Source organism: Helianthus annuus, chromosome 5, assembly GCF_002127325.2.
Source record: "Helianthus annuus cultivar XRQ/B chromosome 5, HanXRQr2.0-SUNRISE, whole genome shotgun sequence".
In the NCBI taxonomy this organism is placed as follows: Eukaryota; Viridiplantae; Streptophyta; class Magnoliopsida; order Asterales; family Asteraceae; genus Helianthus; species Helianthus annuus.
In genome coordinates, this window is record NC_035437.2 from 162,003,794 (window position 1) to 162,023,430 (window position 19,637).

General features: G+C 37.0%; 4 protein-coding genes across 4 annotated transcripts; 2 read left to right on the forward strand and 2 right to left on the reverse strand.

The window, feature by feature from the left end:
- Window positions 1-145: 145 nt before the first annotated feature.
- LOC110941775 lies at window positions 146-2,870 on the reverse strand. The gene is made up of 6 exons (XM_022183439.2): window positions 2,451-2,870; window positions 2,214-2,327; window positions 1,532-1,612; window positions 1,120-1,292; window positions 940-1,036; window positions 146-541 (listed from the first exon to the last, which is right to left on the reverse strand). Exons 1-6 carry the CDS (start codon window positions 2,730-2,732, stop codon window positions 431-433), a joined length of 858 nt encoding a protein of 285 aa, XP_022039131.1. The 5' UTR covers window positions 2,733-2,870; the 3' UTR covers window positions 146-430.
- Window positions 2,871-9,513: 6,643 nt separating this feature from the next.
- On the forward strand, window positions 9,514-10,560 carry LOC110943906. The gene has a single exon (XM_022185636.1). The coding sequence runs from the start codon at window positions 9,514-9,516 to the stop codon at window positions 10,558-10,560; it is 1,047 nt and encodes a 348-aa protein (XP_022041328.1).
- A 185-nt stretch (window positions 10,561-10,745) lies between these two features.
- On the forward strand, window positions 10,746-14,341 carry LOC110941773 (phosphoenolpyruvate/phosphate translocator 1, chloroplastic). The gene is made up of 9 exons (XM_022183437.2): window positions 10,746-11,335; window positions 12,127-12,249; window positions 12,327-12,479; window positions 12,578-12,663; window positions 12,798-12,882; window positions 13,440-13,559; window positions 13,660-13,728; window positions 13,837-13,966; window positions 14,109-14,341. The coding sequence occupies exons 1-9, from the start codon at window positions 10,970-10,972 to the stop codon at window positions 14,177-14,179; spliced, it is 1,203 nt and encodes a 400-aa protein (XP_022039129.1). The 5' UTR covers window positions 10,746-10,969; the 3' UTR covers window positions 14,180-14,341.
- A 55-nt stretch (window positions 14,342-14,396) lies between these two features.
- LOC110941774 (transcription factor MYB98) lies at window positions 14,397-15,853 on the reverse strand. The gene is made up of 3 exons (XM_022183438.2): window positions 15,687-15,853; window positions 15,484-15,610; window positions 14,397-14,894 (listed from the first exon to the last, which is right to left on the reverse strand). The coding sequence occupies exons 1-3, from the start codon at window positions 15,851-15,853 to the stop codon at window positions 14,397-14,399; spliced, it is 792 nt and encodes a 263-aa protein (XP_022039130.1).
- Window positions 15,854-19,637: the final 3,784 nt, after the last annotated feature.

Here is a 19,637-nt window from a genome sequence, read left to right on the forward strand (position 1 = left end):
TGACAATGCGTTTGTACTACCCGCGCATCCCCATTTGTATCTAACCACAATTGCAATAAATAAAAGTTGATTTGTGATTCATGATTTGCATCCGGTTTTGCTTCAAAATCAGTTGTATAATGTATCTATAATTTTATGAAAAGCATTGCATCATCCTACAGCATCTTATTGATACAACCCAACTGATAAAACACAATTTTTCAAACTGCAAAATTCAGAATATCTTTGGAATTCAAAAAGCTATACAATTTTATCTCTACATTCAACTCCTTACACATATATTCAACAAAATTCAATCTGACATTTACCAGATACACAAGCCAATCTTAACTACCTTCACATGATCAACTTCTGCAGGATTTGAAGTCAAGTAGAACAGGGAATAGCATCATCATCATCATGTGTGTGTGAATACACACAAACACACACTTCAAATGTTGTCTGTAGCATCCCCTAATGTTGAAAGAGCAAAGGGGGCAACAGCCACGTTAAACGTCTTTGACCCTACCTTATCAATATGCTTCATTTCATAGTCACCTTCCTATATGTAGTAATTAAATTAAAAAAAAAAACATGAGATGCTTAAATGAGAAAAGAGTAAATTACGATTTTGGCCCCTGTGGTTATAACACTTTTACCCTTTTAGCCCAAAAAAGAACTTTTTTAACATCTGAGCCCCCAACGTTTTTTTTTCTAACCCCTTTGGCCTCTAACGTCTTTTTTTCTAACCCTTTTGGCCCCTAACATTTAATGGATGGGGTTAGTGTTAGGGGCCAAAAGGGTTAGAAAAAAAGACGTTGGGGGCTCAGATGTTAAAATGTTCTTTTTTGGGCTAAAAGGGTAAAAGTGATATAACCACAGGGGCCAAAATCGTAATTTACTCATGAGAAAAACAAAATAATGACTACACAGATGCAGAAAAGTAGAATATATACTCACCATTCTTCCACTAGGAGTGGTTAATGGGCATGCTGATGAATATTCGAAACTGTTATTAGGAAGTATAACTGGTTGTTCACCGATAACTCCAATACCCCTATAAAACAACGTTGTCAAAAAGTCAAAAACAGCTCAGCAATGTAAGAAGTTGGTCAATGGAAAGAGAATAAGAGACCATACCAAACATCCTCAGATTTCTCATTAGCATTGGTGATTATCCAGTGTCTCTTGAGAAGTTGTACAGGTCGGTTTGAATTATTAGTTATTCGTATCCGGTATGCAAAGAAATATTGGTCTCTCAAAGGTTGACTGCGCCCTTCAATGTACACACTCCTAACTTGAACCCTGATTCCCTAAAATAATCATACATATTTATTGTTAATTCATTAATTGATTGCAAATTTCAACATTTTTAATAACTCAAGTTCGTAACGAATGGGCAGTACCCATTCCATCATAATGTCCTTCATATTTCAATCCAATTTTATAAAAGAAAAGAGATTATTAACACCCATCACTACTTAGGAGAGAGAAAAGCGACAGGATGAAGATAACAGAACAACAAAATAATAAGAGGAAATGGATATAATACCAATGTTGTTGCATCACTTGAACACTTCAGTAGATAGTGAGGAGCAATTTCTTTTATCTGATCACGGTATCTTGCTGCATCCTAGGAGAAGACAACAATGATCAAAAAACGAACATATAAATTAAATAGTTTGATAACACGTTATGAGCAGATAGGGGCGCCTTCATACATAACCAATTTTAAGTAGAGAACTGGCATAACCGCATAAACCGTACATAGTGCAAATCAAACACTAAGGGGCTGTTTGGCAACTTCTGAATGGTTAAGTGCTGAACGAGTAAGAGGTCTGAACCATTAAGTGTTGAACCAATAAGAGGTATGAACCATTAAGAGCCAGTATAATGCTTAACCGTTCAGAGGCAAATGTCTGACCAATTCAGATTAGAGGTCTTAACCATTCAGATTCAGTATAATGCTTAATCATTCAGAGGCTCGCGAAACAAACAGTCTGAACCATTAAGTGCTGAACCAGTAAGATGTCTGAACCATTAAGAGCCTCATTAAGAGGTAAACAAACAGCCCCTAAATTAGCGAGAGAAATAGTACTTCTAAACACTAGAAATGGTACACCACAACTTCTCAATTTAAAGTTAAAGATCAAATGCAAACAAAGACACTTCTAAACACTACAAATTCTTACTCTTGTGAGTAAACCAAACAATAAAATAGATGTAAACAATACCTCAAACCTCTCATTGGCAATAGCTTCTTTCATCAAACCTCGAAGCCGTAAAACCGGCTCCTCCTCTTCAAACAACTTCAACGAATCGCGAAGCCTAGCAGCCTCTTCATAATCCTACACAAAACTGTCACATCAGTATCCACCAAAACCCTAAACCAATCAAATTCAAACTCTCACAATCACATTCATACATCAATCAATAACTAATAATTTCACAAATTCAAACAAAAACCTAACCTCAGATTTAGCTGCAAGTTCCATTTGTTGCTTCAGCAAAGCATAAGTTTGATTCCGAGCAAACGACGAACTCGAATTCGATTGACTCTGACTCTCTGCTCCGGCACCGGCGCCGCCGTCTGTCTCCGCCGCACGAGCGGTTATTCTGCAATTTCTCCGGTGATGTACACAATTTAACCTAAGTGGAAGATTTTTGGCGCCAAAAGGTGATTGAAGTGGTGTTGTGTGCGTTGATTTAACGGTGTTGAATTGAGTAAACGGTTTTAAGGTTACGGAATGCATGATTTGGTGTGTGAAATTGGTGTGATTTGTTGTGTGGTTTGATTGGTTTTTGTGGAAGGTGAAAGAGGGAGTTTGTGGATAATAGATTTTGTTGGGGCTTAAAATAACACACAAATACTCGTATCATTTTTGTGGCGTGTGTTGTAAACTTTAATACTTCGCCAAGTGGTCAAAAACTCTAAGGGGCTGTTTGGCAACATCTGAACCAATAAGTGCTGAATGAATAAGAGGCCTGAATGGGTAAAAGGCTCTGAACCAGTAAGTGCTGAACCAGTAAAATGCTGTTTGGTTGCACCTCTAAATGACCATGTAAAATGACATTTTTACCCCTATGAACAAAACTAAATACCTAACTGATTAGCATCAATTCATTGTAACCAAATTATATCTTCATTCTCACTAAACTATCCTTGTTGAATCTGAATTTCAATAACAATTAATCCTCCAACTATCACGACAAAAATGCATGTCAAACCTATAATAATCATGTCAAACCTAATAAGCATTAGAAGAGGCATTCAATTAATCAAATTTGACTTAAATCCATAACTTCTTCCAATGAACCCTAAATCAAGAATTCATCCCATTGCCTCACTAAACAAGCAGTAAGAGGTGGATATGTGATAAATCAAATCACAACTAAACACAATTTCACTAGTAAACAAAAAGAAGAACCTGTGGTCATAGGCGGAGGAGGAGGAAAGCCATGGAGATGAACAAGGTGTTGACCTTGATCAATAAGGTGCCTGAACATTGTGGAGGAGGCCGACGGCGTTCTGGAGTAGAAGATGAGGAGGAGCCAGCGGCGTTGTGGAGTAGCAGAGGAGGCGGCGGCGCCGATGTGGAGGAGCAGAGGAGGGGGAGACGGCGGCAATGTGGAGAAGCAGTGGAGGGGGAGACGGCGGCAATTGGAGAAGCAGTGGAGGGGGAGACGACAGTTGTGGATGAGGAGACGGTGGAGGAGCAGTGGAGGGGAGGAGGAGTTGTGGTGGAGATGGGAGGAAGGGGCAGGTATGTCAAGTTTTTCATTCAGCGACTTCTCAAATCTGAACCATTCAGATCTGAATGGAACCATTAAGAGGTAAGGGTTTTGTGAACCAAACAACCCAACCTCTGACCGATTCAGAGGTAAGCTCTGAATGGATCCATTCAGATCCAAACAAACAGCCCCTAAGGTGGTTGTTTGTTTTTTCTTGAAAAAACTATTTTTTAACGTAAATTTGAATCGCTGACGGATCATTGGAGTATCATCGTGTCACCAGCGAAACCACAGAAACCCAATAAATATAGGAAAATCCCCCTATTGTGGGAATCGAACCCATGACCTATTGGTCCTAAAGACTTATCTCACCCCCAAGATGCCACTAGGCTATAAAGCCATGGGCATCTTTTTGTCCTCTTTATATGCGTTACGCAAATTACGCACAGACATTTAGGTCTGCAGAGTGTTTGTTTTTTTGACGACTTTTCATTAAAAAAGGTCCGTGCACCCTCTTCTTACTGCAGATCTAGATGAGCTTCTTCTAACCTCTTCTTGTGCCCTCATATGATAACATTGGATAGAAAAGGGGAAAAACATAAAACCCTAGCACCAGCCACTCCACCCCTCTCCTCCTGCCTTCGCCACTCATCCACCCTCGTCAACCTTCTGCCTCCACCACTCCTCCTCTGCCGTCGACTCCTGCCTCCGCCACTACTCCATCACCGTCGCACCTCCTACCGCCGCCACTCCTCCACCCCTTCACAGGTACGAAATCCTCAGTTTATTTTAGCAGTCAACGGAAGTTAAAAAAAATAAACAGTTTTCTTCTTATAGACTGCAGAGGTTTGGTTCATCTCATCTTCTTCTATAGATGTCTGCAGATGTGGTCCGCAGACTGCAGACATTTTACCTCTATGGTCCCAATTCCTTGCCTACATGGCAAGGACCACACCACTTTTCATCCAACATGGCGCTTACATCAGCAAGCAATGTTTTAAAATCCGGTTTTTATACCGTACCGGGTTTGGCTCAAAAACGGTTTAACCGGGTGTATCGGGCGGTTCAACTGGGTGTACCGGGCGGTTTAACCGGTTTTACCGGATGGTTCAACCGGTAGAACCGGCCGGTTTGAACCGGTTTTTAAAACATTGTCAACGAGAGCATCCATAAGCTTCCAGAAGCTTCTGGAAGATGTCAAGGTGGCACCAAAAGATGCTCCTCCGACAAGGACAACACGTGCCACCAGTCACCAAGCGCCATGTGGATCTGCAGCAAATCTAAGGAGCAGACCGACAGCAGCGGTACGACGTCTCCAGCATGGGCAAATGTAGGCGAGCCACGTGTACCACCACCCTGACCGCAACAGAGGGGACCAAGTGGATATTCCCCTTGGTCGGACAGCTGGCGCCCTATAGCAGCTGGCAAGGTTGCTCCTCCCTCCTTCACCCTCCGGCTATAAATAGGACCCTTCATCATTCAGGTTAATTCCATTCTCTCCACTCCATACTCTCACACTCAAAACACACTGTTTTATTTCTCAGAACCATACTTATTCTCACGCCGGTGACTGGTTAAGAGGGAAACCCCCATATTCCCCTCTTAACGAGCTAACGGTGTTGTTGTTTTGCAGGACTATAGCCATTCGACGAGCAGAGAAGGAGATTGAACCACAGAAGAGACAATCCCACTGATCAACCTTAGTGTTAGCCTGTGTTTCATCATTGGCGCCATCCGTGGGACTCGAACCCACTACCTCTAAAAAAAAAACTGCATCTAAATGATTTCAAGTCCGAGGTTTTTTTTTTGTGGTGTGTTATTGTAACCATCATTACACTCTAGTGTAGTGGTTTAAATCAAAACACAATTAATCCTTAACTTTTTCTTATTATAAAAATGGGAAGGATTTTTTGATTGGTTCGATTGTGATTTCAGTCCCACATCTAACCCTCAAGCCTACTATTGTGCTAAAGAGGGTCTCACTACAAATTGATTCAATCATCATCTCAGTCAAGGGAGGACTTACTCTATGGCATGGGGTGCCCTTAAAAAGATTTTTTTAGTGTTATACCCCCCCCCCCTTTTAAGATTTTGCAATCGCTTCCATTGAACTTTCGAAACTAACATTCTAAAGAGATAAGCTAAGAATTATTTAGAGATTTTCCGACGAGATTGTGCGGATGAGAGAAGTTGTTAGTTTATTTGTTCAGAAAAGAAAGAAGAACTAATTCTCTTTAAGACCCGGTTTGGTTGGTGGAATTCTTTTGAATTGGAATCTAGATTAATTCCTTTCAAAAATGTGTTTGAGCCAATGTTGAGCTAGCTTACTTGATAGAGTCACTTGTCTCTTAGTAAGAAGTGTTAGGTTCAATCCCAAACAAGAAGTAGATAAAATTTATTTGGTGTATTTAAGAATACATAAACGTTATCATTAAAAAATGTGTTTGCTTGTCTAAGGAAGAAGTTGGAATTGGAATTAATTTCAATGAATTCCCTCGTCAATACGAAACTTGAAATCCATATGTCATGGAATTTAAAACATTCTAATGGAATGTTCCAACATTACAAAATACCCTTCTAGTTCCACTGATGTAGTTAACCAAAATAAAAGAGTGAATTATAAGTTTTGTGTTTTATTTTTATATCAAATTTAAAACGGTTTTCTTTGCTTTTAAAATTGATGAGTTTTGTACTTAATGTTTCAAACGTTATACGCTTTGTCCATTAGCCCTAACCCAGATAACTTTTTTGTTAAATCAGATCATGTGTCTTACACATAGGGGTGCAAACGAGCCGAGTGGCTCACGAGCTACTTGAGATTGACTCGAGAAAAAGCTCGAAACGAGCCGAGCCTTATCGAGCTCGAGCCGAGCTTGAACCTAAAATAAAAGCTCGTTTGTCTATCGAGCCTGAGCTCGAGCCTAACATGTTAAGCTTGTCAGGCTCGTCGAGCCTTAGTGTAAATGAGTCGAGCCGAACTTATTTAAACTTGTTTACGAGCCAACCCCGGACCTAAAAATAAGCTTATTTAGTAAACGAGTCCGAGTCTGAGCCTCACATTCGGGTTGTGGGTTGAGTTTGAGTATTCACTGAACCCTCATGGAGTCCGGGCCCATATCTCTTCGGTATACATAACCATGGTTTCGTGTATTATATAAGGGTCGGCCCCGAGAATTCATGTACTATGTTCGAACTTGAAAAAACGTGCCCTTAGCCCTTAACGCAATTGGGTATTAGGTGATCTAAACCTAATGACAATGAACTAATCTTCTATACATATAATAAAGTAAATCATATGGGGTACACATGGCGCTCTATGAGGTGATCTCAATAGTTTTTTTCCGCCTAAATAAATAGATATAGATAATATTTGTTAATACGATTTAAATAAAAAATATATTATTTTAATCCATAAATTTTATCTTTTTATCTTTTACCCTAAACAAATTGATATAAATAATATTTATTATTAAGATTCAAATAAAGAATATATCCTAAACAAATAGATATAGATAATATTTGTTAGTAAGATTCAAATAAAGAATATATCCTAAACAAATAGATATAGATAATATTTGTTAGTAAGATTCAAATAAAGAATATATTATTTTAATCTATGAATTTTGTATTTTACTATTTTTGTTCTATTTATATTTATCCTGTCTTTACTTTATAATAGGTATTAATTAATAAAATTGAATTATAATAAAATAAGCATAGGTAACTCATGGCATCTACTAATTTTTAGATTTTTAATGTAAAAATATAAATGAAAATACATGTAATAATTTTATCTTTTTATCTTTTACTGTTCTGTTTTCCATTTATATTTATCCATTTTATTATTTGGTATATAAAATTAAATTTATTCAACACGTCCAATACACAGGGTTTTTTTAAAGATAATTTTTTTATTATTTAGTATATGAAATTACATTTATTCAAACTGTGCAAGACACAGGTTTTTAAAGATGTAACTTTTTTTTATATATATAATTTTATTTATTCAACACGTACAACACACGTGATTTTTAAAGGTATAACTTTTTTTATTATTTAATATATAAAAGTACATTTATTCAACCTGTGTAATACACGAGACTTTTTAAAGATATACAAACTTACACTTATTATTTGACATACAAAATTACATTTATTCAGTCCCTGCTTCAACATGTACAATACACGAGTGATTTTTTAGTGATATAACTTTTTTATTATTTGGTATACAAAATTACATTTATTCAACCTGCATAATACATAGGGTTTTTAAAGATATAACTTTTTTTTATTATTTGGTAAATAAAATTATATTTATTCAACCCGTACAATACACGAGGTTATATAATAAAAGAAATAAAATGGGGACATTTTCCATTGGGTTGAGATGCATGTATTGATACCAAGACTTTTCTTTTGAATAAGTAACGCACACAAAATAGAAAAACTGAGTAAAAAAAATTTAAAATAGTTGCATGTTTCTTTAGGGAATATTGGATTTCAATAATAACAATTATTCGTCGTTGGCCACCAACAGTCTCAACTTAAAAAATAACCACTGTCCGTCCCAACTATTAACATATTGGCGATCAGACCTTAGATCGGACCTTTAGGAACCTTTTTCCGGCGATCAGAGACTAACAACATTAGGTTTTCGTTAGTCAGAGTCCATTGGATGTTAATAGTTGTGACAACCAGTAGTTATTTTTGAACTTGGAACTGTTAGCGACCAACGGCGAATAATGGAGATTATTAAAATCCAATATTCCTTTCTTTAGTTCAACTTTCCCAAGTTTTGTTGGTGTGAATCTAGATGACTTTGTTTTTTATTTTATAATTTTAGGAGGTTTATCCCCATGAAATTCAATGTTATTAAAGGTTTGTCCCCTGAAATTCAATGTTATTAATGACAACCGATGAATTTATTATATCTGTTCAATCAAAACTATCAAGAGTAGATTAAAATTAATAAGTATTTACAAATAATAAATTATATCGTTTTCATTAATCAACCCGTGTAACACACGGGATCATAACCTAGTAACTAATATAAACCAGAAAAAGTTTTGTAAGTGGGTCTATGTTGGTGTTTATATAGATATACCCTATTAATTTACTTTTTTTACATATAAATATCGGATTTTTTTTTTAAATAACGTGTCATTCGAAATATCAGGCCCTTACCGGTGGTCCTCCCCGCCCACCCTCAGGACCGGCATATAATCAATCATGTAAATATATTCGTATACATAACCATCGTTGCATGTATCATATCATCATAGAAGTAATTAATATCTGAAAACCTGAAAAAGAAAATACTTTACTATTTTCAAACAAATAGGGAATTCTCCCGTTGCTTTCGATCGTGGTTTTTGATAATGTAACATACATCAATCAAATATGTAGAATTTTCTAGGTTGGGGGCTGGTGAAGGTTTGGTGAAGGGGGTGGGAATTTCTTTTTTATCACATGTTTTTTCCTTAAATTTCATACTTAAATTTCATATAAATTAGATTAAATTTCTTAAAAACACACACTTAGTTTTTAACGATATATTCATGAAAAAAAACATATTATTTAATCAAAAATTAAACAGCTTAAATTACATATATTATTATTATTACAATACAATATTTTTGTAAAACACAACAAGTAGTTGTTGACCACCTAGAAAAACTGAGAAGGAGATTCTTTTGGGGGGGCTCGGACGAAAAAAACAAAACATCTTGGGTTTCGTGGGAAAGGGTAATCGGACCCAAAGACAAAGGTGGTATTGGACTCGGTTCTCTCCATCATATGAACATGAGCCTTCTTCTAAAGTGGTGGTGGCGGTATAAATGTGATGGCACTGGTTTATGGAAAAAAGTCATAGAATCAATTCATCACAATGAGAGAGCCTGGGCATTTTTGCCCATAAAAGCATCTATACCCGGGGTTTGGAACTCGATCAATAAAGTGGGGAAAGACTTTGAGAAGGTAAATATCAGGGTTGAAAACTTATTCAAAGGGGTTACTGGCAATGGTTTGCATACACGGTTCTGGCTCGACTGCTGGCTCGGGGAAACACCGCTCAGGTACACCTTTCCAAACCTGTTTGCCTTAGAATCTAACAAAGGCTGCTCTGTTGCAGCCCGTCTATCTGTACCGGGTAATTTTCAGGGCGGGGGTTGGGCATGGAAAAGAGAACCTTTGCAGGTACTGGAACGAGACGAACTGGCAGCTTGTAATAACTTAATCCGGACGTGCACGTTATCATCAGCAAGAGACGAATGGAAGTGGCTGGCCGACTCATCTGGATCTTTCACAACAGCTTCATGTCGTGACTTGTTGGCTGCAAACGCAGCCCCGTTCTATCCATTCAAGTGGTCATCCTGGGTGCCAAAGAAAGTAAACATACTAGCTTGGCGAGCGGAACAAGATAGACTATCAACAATGGAAGGTCTCATCAAAAGAAACATCGTTCAATCCTCTCCATTATGCAGCCTTTGTGGAGACTATCCCGAAAACGCCGATCATCTACTAATTCATTGTTACGTGGCTTCAAACATATGGCAAAAGGTGGCGGAATGGTGCAACATCTCTCCAATATTCGCCTTCAACTTCCGAGAGCTCTTGGAAAGCAGCAACATAAATGGACTCAAAAAATCAAAGAAAAAAGCTCTATATGCAATCATTCTTACAACATGCTGGATCATCTGGAAAGGCAGAAATGACAAGATCTTTCGCGGGAAAAAAGTTAACTACGAAGAACTACTAAGCGAAATAAAGGCACAATCACACCTATGGATAACAAACAGAGCTAAAGAAATCACAAAAGACTGGGGGAAATGGCGCTCCTTTGACATTTGATCGAATAATTTTTGCGGACACTAAAAATGGGCAATCTGTAACATGGGTTGGGTTTAGATTTTGTAATCGAGTCTAATGTAATTTGGGCTGGAGCGATATGTGGGATTCTGATCAAATAAGCTCCTTGCTTATTGTTGTGTACTGTATGTATATTGGTTACGAAATGAAGTGTTGTTTGCCTTTCAAAAAAAAAGTAGTTGTTAGGTGGCGCAAATCTGAAATCCCAAGAATATCCCCATAAAAACCACCGAAAACACCCCTTCAAAAAAAAAAAAAAAAAAAAAAAATCCACTTCATAAACTCCCCCACCTCCCCCAACAAACCTTGTTCCACTGCATCGGGCGGAGCCTCCAACACACAAACACTCTCCACCAACCTCCTCCTTCAATCAATCTCAGATCTCCAAAACATGCAGACTTCTTCCTTCAATCTCTCTAATTCAACTGCAAATCTCAAGCCTCACAGGCTCAATCCTACTTATCTTCCTTCACCGTTGAAATCATCCGTCAATTTTCGCCCAATTACTCCTAAATTGCCTTTAATCTGCTGTTCCTCGTCACCTAGGAATCTAGGTCACTGGATTTCTACTCCGTCTCCGGTGCCGGAGCGTCAGTCCGATGGTTTCGAGGTTAAGGCGGCGTCTGTTCCCGACAGTGCCGATGGTGGTGACGCGGCGGCGTTGAAGAAGTCGAAGCTTATGGAGACGGTGGTGCTTGGATCGTTGTTTGGGCTGTGGTATCTGTTTAACATCTACTTCAATATCTATAACAAGCAGGTTTGTTCTGTTTTGTTGTTTGAATTATGATTTGTATAGTGTTTGTTAGGTTGTGTATATGATGTACACGTGGCATGCGTTGTGTTTATATTATATATGTGTGTTGTAATGATGTATGTGCTTGTTTTGAATTCATTTGCTGTTACAATTGTAGATATTTGTGTTAGAATTTAATGAATTAGGGTGCATACAAGAAGTAGGTTGCATAAATAGGTATATTTGCGAATTCGACAGTTTGTAGATGTTACATGCTTGGTTTTAACATGCGCGCATCACATGATGAGGTGATGAGATCGCGTCGCCTGATGTGATTTCATGATGAGTGCATGATGCGGTTTGAAATCTTATTGAACAAATCTGGCCATTGGTTGCGCGATGGGTTAGATATTTGAACAAGTTAGACTGTTGATTGAACAAATTCGACTAGAGATGATGAGAATATCTTATACTTTAGTGTTTAAAAGTTAACAAGTTAAATTACTATCTATAAAATGTTTGAATATTTTTAACAGCGAGCGTCTTGCATACGTGATGCGTGCGCTTCACGTTGTGCATTGCGTATTGGATCCCCATGGGCGTTTTAAAACTAAGATTATATGTCATTTATTCTATTATATACGCTTGTTTTGATTAGCATGCTCTGCTAAAGCTGTAGTAACCATGTATATCCTATACACGTGAGCTTTGAATTTTGATGACTTTAAAGATTCATCATAAGGAGAACTTACCACATTGATTTTGATTCAACCTTTTACAGTCTTCAGTTTATTTTCTTGTGATCAACGCTGCAGGTTTTGAAAGTCTTCCCCAATCCAATAACCGTGACTACAGTACAGTTTGCTGTTGGGAGTGTCATTGTGTTTTTGATGTGGACGTTAAATCTTCACAAACGACCAAAAATTAGCGGTGCACAGGTATACACTCATGTAATGGAGAATATATTTATCTCTTAATATTTTGTTTTCGATGCTAATTAATAGCTAACATGCAGCTTTTAGCAATCCTGCCATTGGCTATGGTGCACACGTTGGGCAACCTTTTCACAAACATGAGTCTTGGAAAAGTTGCCGTTTCGTTTACCCACACGATTAAAGCTATGGAACCATTTTTCTCAGTCGTATTGTCTGCTATGTTCCTAGGAGAGGTATATAATATTACCCATGTTATATTCTGGTAATTTACACTCGTTATTTCATCTAAAAAGTTTTTTAAATTTCAATTTATTCTGGTATTTACTGACAGATGCCTACACCATGGGTGGTTACTTCGCTTTTACCAATTGCTGGTGGAGTGGCTCTTGCATCAATGACTGAAGCCTCATTCAATTGGTATGGACAGTAAACGTACATTTCATTACCTTTTGATGTTCTCATGATTTATTGTTCAAGAAAGAAAATGTTTTTATTCGTTTAGTGATATTTGTTTATTATCATTATGATCTGATCTTTGCATTTGGTAACAGGGCTGGGTTCTGGAGTGCAATGGCATCCAATTTGTCGAACCAATCGCGTAATGTTCTCAGCAAGAAATTTATGGTTAAGAAAGAGGTATATCAGCTAACAGTTTTTTTTTTAATTATATATTTTTGAGTAAAATGCCATTTTCATTCTTGAGGTTTGGTCAGTTTTGCGACTTTCGTCCAAAGGTTTGTTTTTTCGCATTTGGATCCAAAAGGTATAAAATCTTGCCATTTTCATCTGGCTCGTTAACTCCATCCATTTTTCTTCGTTAAGTCAGGGGTATTTTTGTCTTTTTTGTTAACTTAAAAGGCAATTCGGTCTTTTTCACTTTATGTACAAGTATTTAGCATCATGTACAAGTATTGAAAAGACCGAATTGCCCTTTAAGTTAACAAAAAAGCCGAAAATATCCATGGCTTAACGGAGAAAACGGATGGAGTTAACGAGCCGGATGAAAATGGCAAGATTTCAAATCTTTTGGATCCAGATGCGAAAAAACAAACCTTTGGACGAAAGTCGCAAAACTGGCTAAACCTCAGGGACGAAAATGGCATTTTACTCTTAATATTTTTTCTATATTTATTTTTATATCACTCTTCTTGACGTGTTGTGAAAGTGATTTTTATAGATTTATTTTCTTACAGGAATCATTGGATAATATTACACTGTTCTCAGTTATAACAATTATGTCGTTTTTCTTGTTGGCCCCTGTTACTCTCTTAACTGAAGGAGTGAGGGTTACCCCTGCATACCTCCAATCTGCTGTGAGTAATTTTTCAAAATTACCCTCGTAAATTGTTATTTCTAGCTTTTACTATATAAATAAGTATTTATAGCGATTGATTTATAAATAATTTTTTATAGGGATTGAATGTCAAACAAGTGTACATTAGGTCTCTTCTTGCTGCAATCTGCTTCCATGCCTATCAGCAGGTAATCTTTAAAGGAATTTTAAAGTCAACTGTTGGACAACTTTACCCTTCAGTAAATAGAAATTAGCACTACAGCTCAGCAAAGCTAAAATGAATGTTCGTTGTGCAGGTTTCGTATATGATTCTACAAAGGGTATCTCCAGTCACACACTCTGTTGGCAACTGCGTGAAACGTGTGGTGGTGATCGTGACCTCTGTTCTCTTCTTCCGAACACCTGTTTCACCTATCAATTCCATAGGTAATGTTTGCACATTTTACAACAATGCCCCTTATCCTTTCTGTTAATAATGTTGACCCATTTATAGGTCAACACCAAAATGGTTTTAACGGTTCAGTTTGGTTGGTTTTAACTTTTAACAAAACGTCCCTTATCTCTTCAGGTACCGGAGTGGCCCTTGCTGGAGTATTCCTATACTCTCAGGTGAAACGCATTAAGCCTAAGAAGGCTTGAAGCTGTGCCAACTGCCAATCGCGCTTAAAAGGAGATTTCGGTGATATTTTTTGTGTATTTTATTAGTATTGATTTGGTTTTCGGGACTTAAATTCTATCTTACAAAGGTACCACTTTTGAAGCACAATGTGCAATCCTTTATTGCTTTCAAAATCCTCCAAATCTTTTATTCTTTTACAATCACTCAAAACTTATTAAACATATAAGAAGAAGAAATCTAGAGATTAACATGTGAAATCATCTCCATTAGATCCATCTCCTTCGTTGCACCCTGTAGATACGGATCCACGTCTCCACCACCGCTATTATTACAAGGTAAATCGTCAAGCAATGAATCGATGTTATCATCCCATTCAAGCAACCTCTCATCCATGTCTAACTCCGGCACCTCGTTAAAATCAAACTTCTCTTCCTCCACCACCGACGGTGGTGATGGTGACTTGACCACTGTCAAGCTGTGACTGCGAGTCGAACTTGTTCTTCCCCTTGGTAAGTTCAAGCTCTTGATGTAGTTTTGCAAAATGGGGCTTGGTCTTGGCCATTTTGATCGGCATTTTCGTCTTGTGTATTGGCGCCTTTTTGTTGCGTTCCAGTGGTTTTTGGTTGAGTTTTCGGTTCTTCCTGGGAGTTTCTTTGCTATTTCGGACCATTTGTTTCCGACTTCTGCGTGTGCTGCGATCAGTATCCGGTCTTCTTCCTCCGTCCAGAAATCTTTCTGCTATTTGGTATATCATTTAATCAAGTATGTAACAAATGGTCGGTCATTGGTCGGTTTTACAGTTTGGGCTAGGGATGAGCAAATGGTACCCGGTACCGAACCGGTACCGGTACCGAATTTACCGAACCGGGTACATTTTCGGTACCGACTTTTGACATTTTCGGTACCGGTCCGGTTCGGTACCTACTTTTGGGGATTTTCGGTACCGGTCAGTACCAAGCTCATCCCTAGTTTGGGCCGTTTGGCGGTTTGGTTTTGCCGTTTCTTCTTTTGAACTGATTTTTTTCTTCAAAATTGTTGATTTGTATTAAAAAATTTAAAAACCATAGGGTTTATGGCTATTATACTTATAAACAACTATGTATTTTCTAAAAAAATATAATAATGTTGAACAGTTGGTTCGTTGGTTCCAACCACCAACCAGATTACTAAATCACCAAAGCATCATGACCGATTCGTTTAGGCTAGCCACATAAATCTCAAATTGGTGAACTTGCTTTAATTTAAGCGATTTAGTTAGTTTCAACGGTTTATAAACACCCATACTAAAGAAGATCTAGCATCGTTAAAACGGATATAAGCAAACCTTGATGTCGGGTCTAAGATGATTGTGCCATCTCTCCCTACACTGTTTGCCGATCCTCCCTCTCAACATTTGCGCTATATATGACCATTTTCGCACCCCATATTTCTCCACCATATCTTTCAAAATCCTACATGCAAAAACATTCACCATTTAATTTTGTAACATGTAATTAATTCATTAGACACTAATCACTAGTACATTACCTATCTTCTTCTTTGGTCCATTGCCCTTTGGACGAAGAAGACTTCGATTTTCCTTTCCCGCTCTTTCTATCACCTTTCTTCGTTCCATTATCAGCCGTGACACACGATCCTTCATCTGCCACAAAGAAGCTCATCGGCTTTGGATTCATAATCGGGGTGCATTCCATCAACCCAAAACGGGTTGACAGATTAACCTGTGTTTGCGTCCAACCAATATAACTTTTGTGTTGGTTGTTCAAATTCACCACCATCCCAGTCCCACCATCGTTCACTTGTTCAACGGGCTTAAACTCGTAAAAATCATCATTCGAACCCAATCCATATGGTAGAAGCCCAAACGGGTCATATCCCACAACATGAGTTGTGTAATCCGGGTTGAAAGATGAACCCGTGACATTGTGGAAATCTTGAAAGACACCTTTTGTGTCGATTGGAAAATCATCTTCGAATTTGAATTCAGATTCCAATTCGGGTTTCGAGTAGTTTTCGTAAACAATATCCATGGGAGAGAACACAAAGCATAGAGAGAATGCTGTTGTAGTCTTCTCTCTTTTATCTTAAATTCGAGTTTATTCATGTTGGTGTCATTTATAAGTAAACAATTAATTAAGAGAAACATTAATGATGTTTATGGTGATCCAATGGTTAGGATTAGTTTATGACCAAACTTTAAACTGGTCAAAAATTCAAAATACACTATAAATCTTTTCTTTTAAACTTGAACATGAATGCAATAAACAAATATAAATATGATTAGTTTTAAAAAAAAAGTTATAAAAAAGTAAAATATTAAATAATAATGTATTATAATTTCTAATTGATCAAACTACATTATAAATTTTTTTATAGTTTTATTCTTCATGAATATATTAAAGTGTTTTTTTTTTCGGTTTTTAAATCAGTTTTTAACACTTTTCCAAAAGAGTACCCTATTGTCACAAAGTAATACTGTTTAAATCTAGTACCGATTTTAGTTTTAAATTTTACATAAGCTAATGTATATTATGAAAAATCTGGTACCGATTTTAGAAATTATTTAAATTCGTGGGGTGCCAATTGCCAAAGGTGTTTTAAGGCTACAATAATTGAATTTAAAGCCGGTTGCTAAATTAAGCAAGTTTTTACGATTAATAAAAAACTAGTCCTAGAAAATGTTCGTATGCATTTTTTTATAAAATAAGTATAATATAATTTTAGGGGGTTTTGTTTTTTTTGTTTTTTTTTTTTTTTTGGTAGAAAGTAAACACAGTTTTTTCTATAATACATAAAATGTCAGAAATAATCTTTAATATTGAGATAAATGTAAAACATCCTATTATTTACTTAAGTATCCTTGTAGTCTTGTAGTTGAGGTGAAAAGAAAATAATAAAATTGGTCAATTATCAAATATTGAATTAATTGCCTTTTAATTAACAAGGAGTAAATGAGATTAGAGTTACATTTGACCATTAATTTATAATTAACTACACGAACCAAATCTTCTTTATTACACACACTTAATAATGTATTTTTATTAATTTGTATTAATTCTTTCTAACAAACCACAATAAAGAAAAACGAAAAAACTTGGCCTCGAATCCACGCTCCATTCCTTTCTAAAACTAGAGCATGTTTTTAAATAAAACTATATTAACAAATCAATTTTTAAAAACTAGTCTATAGTAGTTTATGTTAGTGGCATTTTGAGGTGGGATTTTAAAAAGTATATTTTCATGTATTCAGTTACATTTATAATTGTTAAACAATGATTTTGAATTTTGTTGTCTTTAACAACATAAAAAAAGTATAATAGTAGGGCGGGTTAAAAGGGTTTATTTATAAAAAAAAAGTTTTATAGATTAGAAGATACCTTACGCTATATTATATTATTAGAATAATGAAAAGGGTAAATGACATCACTTTATAAAAAAGTTCTATAAAAGTAGAGAAGGCTAAAAGGGTAAATTTATAAAAAGTTTTATAATTAGAAGATACATCACGTTATATTATATTATTAGAATGACGAAAAGGGTAAACGGCGCCATTTTATAAAAAAACTAAACGGTGAGATAGTTTTGATGACACATATGTTTGTTGTGACAACTCGAATTTTAGAACCTTTCTTTGTGCTCGATGTAACTTGCATGAACATTATGTGACTAGTTGATATGTGTGATTTTAATGGAATGTTATGTTTTGTTTTGCATTACGTGATTATGATATAAATATGTATGCACAATCGCACAACACTCGTCTAATCGCACAAGCCCCTTTGGGCCGCACAACTTGTACTCGAATCAAAAGGGGCAACCCAAGTTAGGGTTCGGCCCACTCCCCTGATTCCTCTTATACGCACACACATACCCATTTGTGGGGTTTGTTTTCTCATAGTTTGCAACACAAGTAAACACACACAAAACCCTAAGCTCTCTCTCCTCTCCTCCTTCTTGTTCGACGACAACCCTCCCCCTTTCTTCGAAGTGAAGGCTGACGGGTATCTCATCTCTCTCCCTCGAAGCCTTATCATCACACACAATCCTCGGTTCATAGATTGATTCGGTTAGTCTCTTGTTAGTTTTGGTGTTTGATTGTTTGATAATAAACACTTGATGTAACACCCCGTGTTACCGAATGTCAAAGTCAAAGTCAAAGTCCAAGTCAAGTTTGACTTCTTTGACTGTAATTAGTCTATTCTATGTTTTATTATTCGTATTATGTGGAGTAAGTGTTGTTAATCAAAGTAATCGAACGAATCGAATGTTTAATCGACGCGAAACGCTTTACGACTGTGAATAGTAGGAAGTAACAATGCGATAAAGTCAATCAATCAATAATCAAGCTAATCGAACCATCAATCGAATTCGAAACTCGAATTATGCGAATTTGGTGTTATATTACGTGTGTGTGTGCCTTACGTGTTACCTGTGCGTGTTTACTTTATGTTATGTGTGGTGAGCAATCGAATCGAAACTCGAAACTCAATCGAACTCAATCGAAATATGATGAATGGTAGCGAAAGGATAGTGTGAAATGTAGATGCTTGTATGTAGATATAGTGGTTGGGACTAAAAGTAATTTGAATATGAAGCTCTATCGTATTCGTATCGTTTTCCATCGGAATCAAAATATCAGAAATCGTCGCACCGAACGCTCAACGCAGGCTGTTAATCGATCAGGCTCCTAGCCGATCGAACAGCCCAGCCGATCGGACGGACTGTCCGATCGAGCAGGCTATCCGATCGGGATGCCTGGCCGATCGGCCAGCTCTTTCCCCTTTTGGAAGCCTATAAATAGGCCTGTCATTGTCATTCTTTCCACTTTTGGAAACCCTCTAACCGACCAGCTCGTGTTCTTCACTATTTCTCAGATTTCTCTCAATCCCGGTAAGATTTTATCCTAAATCTTGTACGTTTTTGATCTATGCACACTCCTACACCTTTCTATCTTTCAAATCTTGATTTCTAACCATGAAATTATCAAGATCTAAGTGTTCTAGGATGATGTCATCATGTTGTTCTTCAAGAACTTCATGTTTTGGCCTCAATCCACCAAGAATCACTTGGATCTAGCCGATTTCCACAGAAACAAACTAAGATCTATCACAGATCTGAACATTTACATGGTGTGAAGGATTGAAAGAAGGATTCCAACCTTCTTTCAACTCTATTACACAATGCCTTCAAACCGGTAGAAACAGAGCTTGAGCTGACTCACTAATCATTCTAATGGTTTTGTGGTTCAAGATTTGGATTCTATCTACGAGGTTCACCGATTTCGGGTTAAACGTTAAACTACCGTTCCGAACCGTTCACTGGCCGGACTTGGGTGATTCCTGTCCGAGTAGGGGAAACAAGTAAGAACGAAGGTGTCATGGTTCAGCTCGTTGTCAAAATACCTCGATATAACGTTAAACAATCAGAACAGCCAAGTGTTAGACGAACAGGCCGACCAGGTCAGAATGCTGACCGATC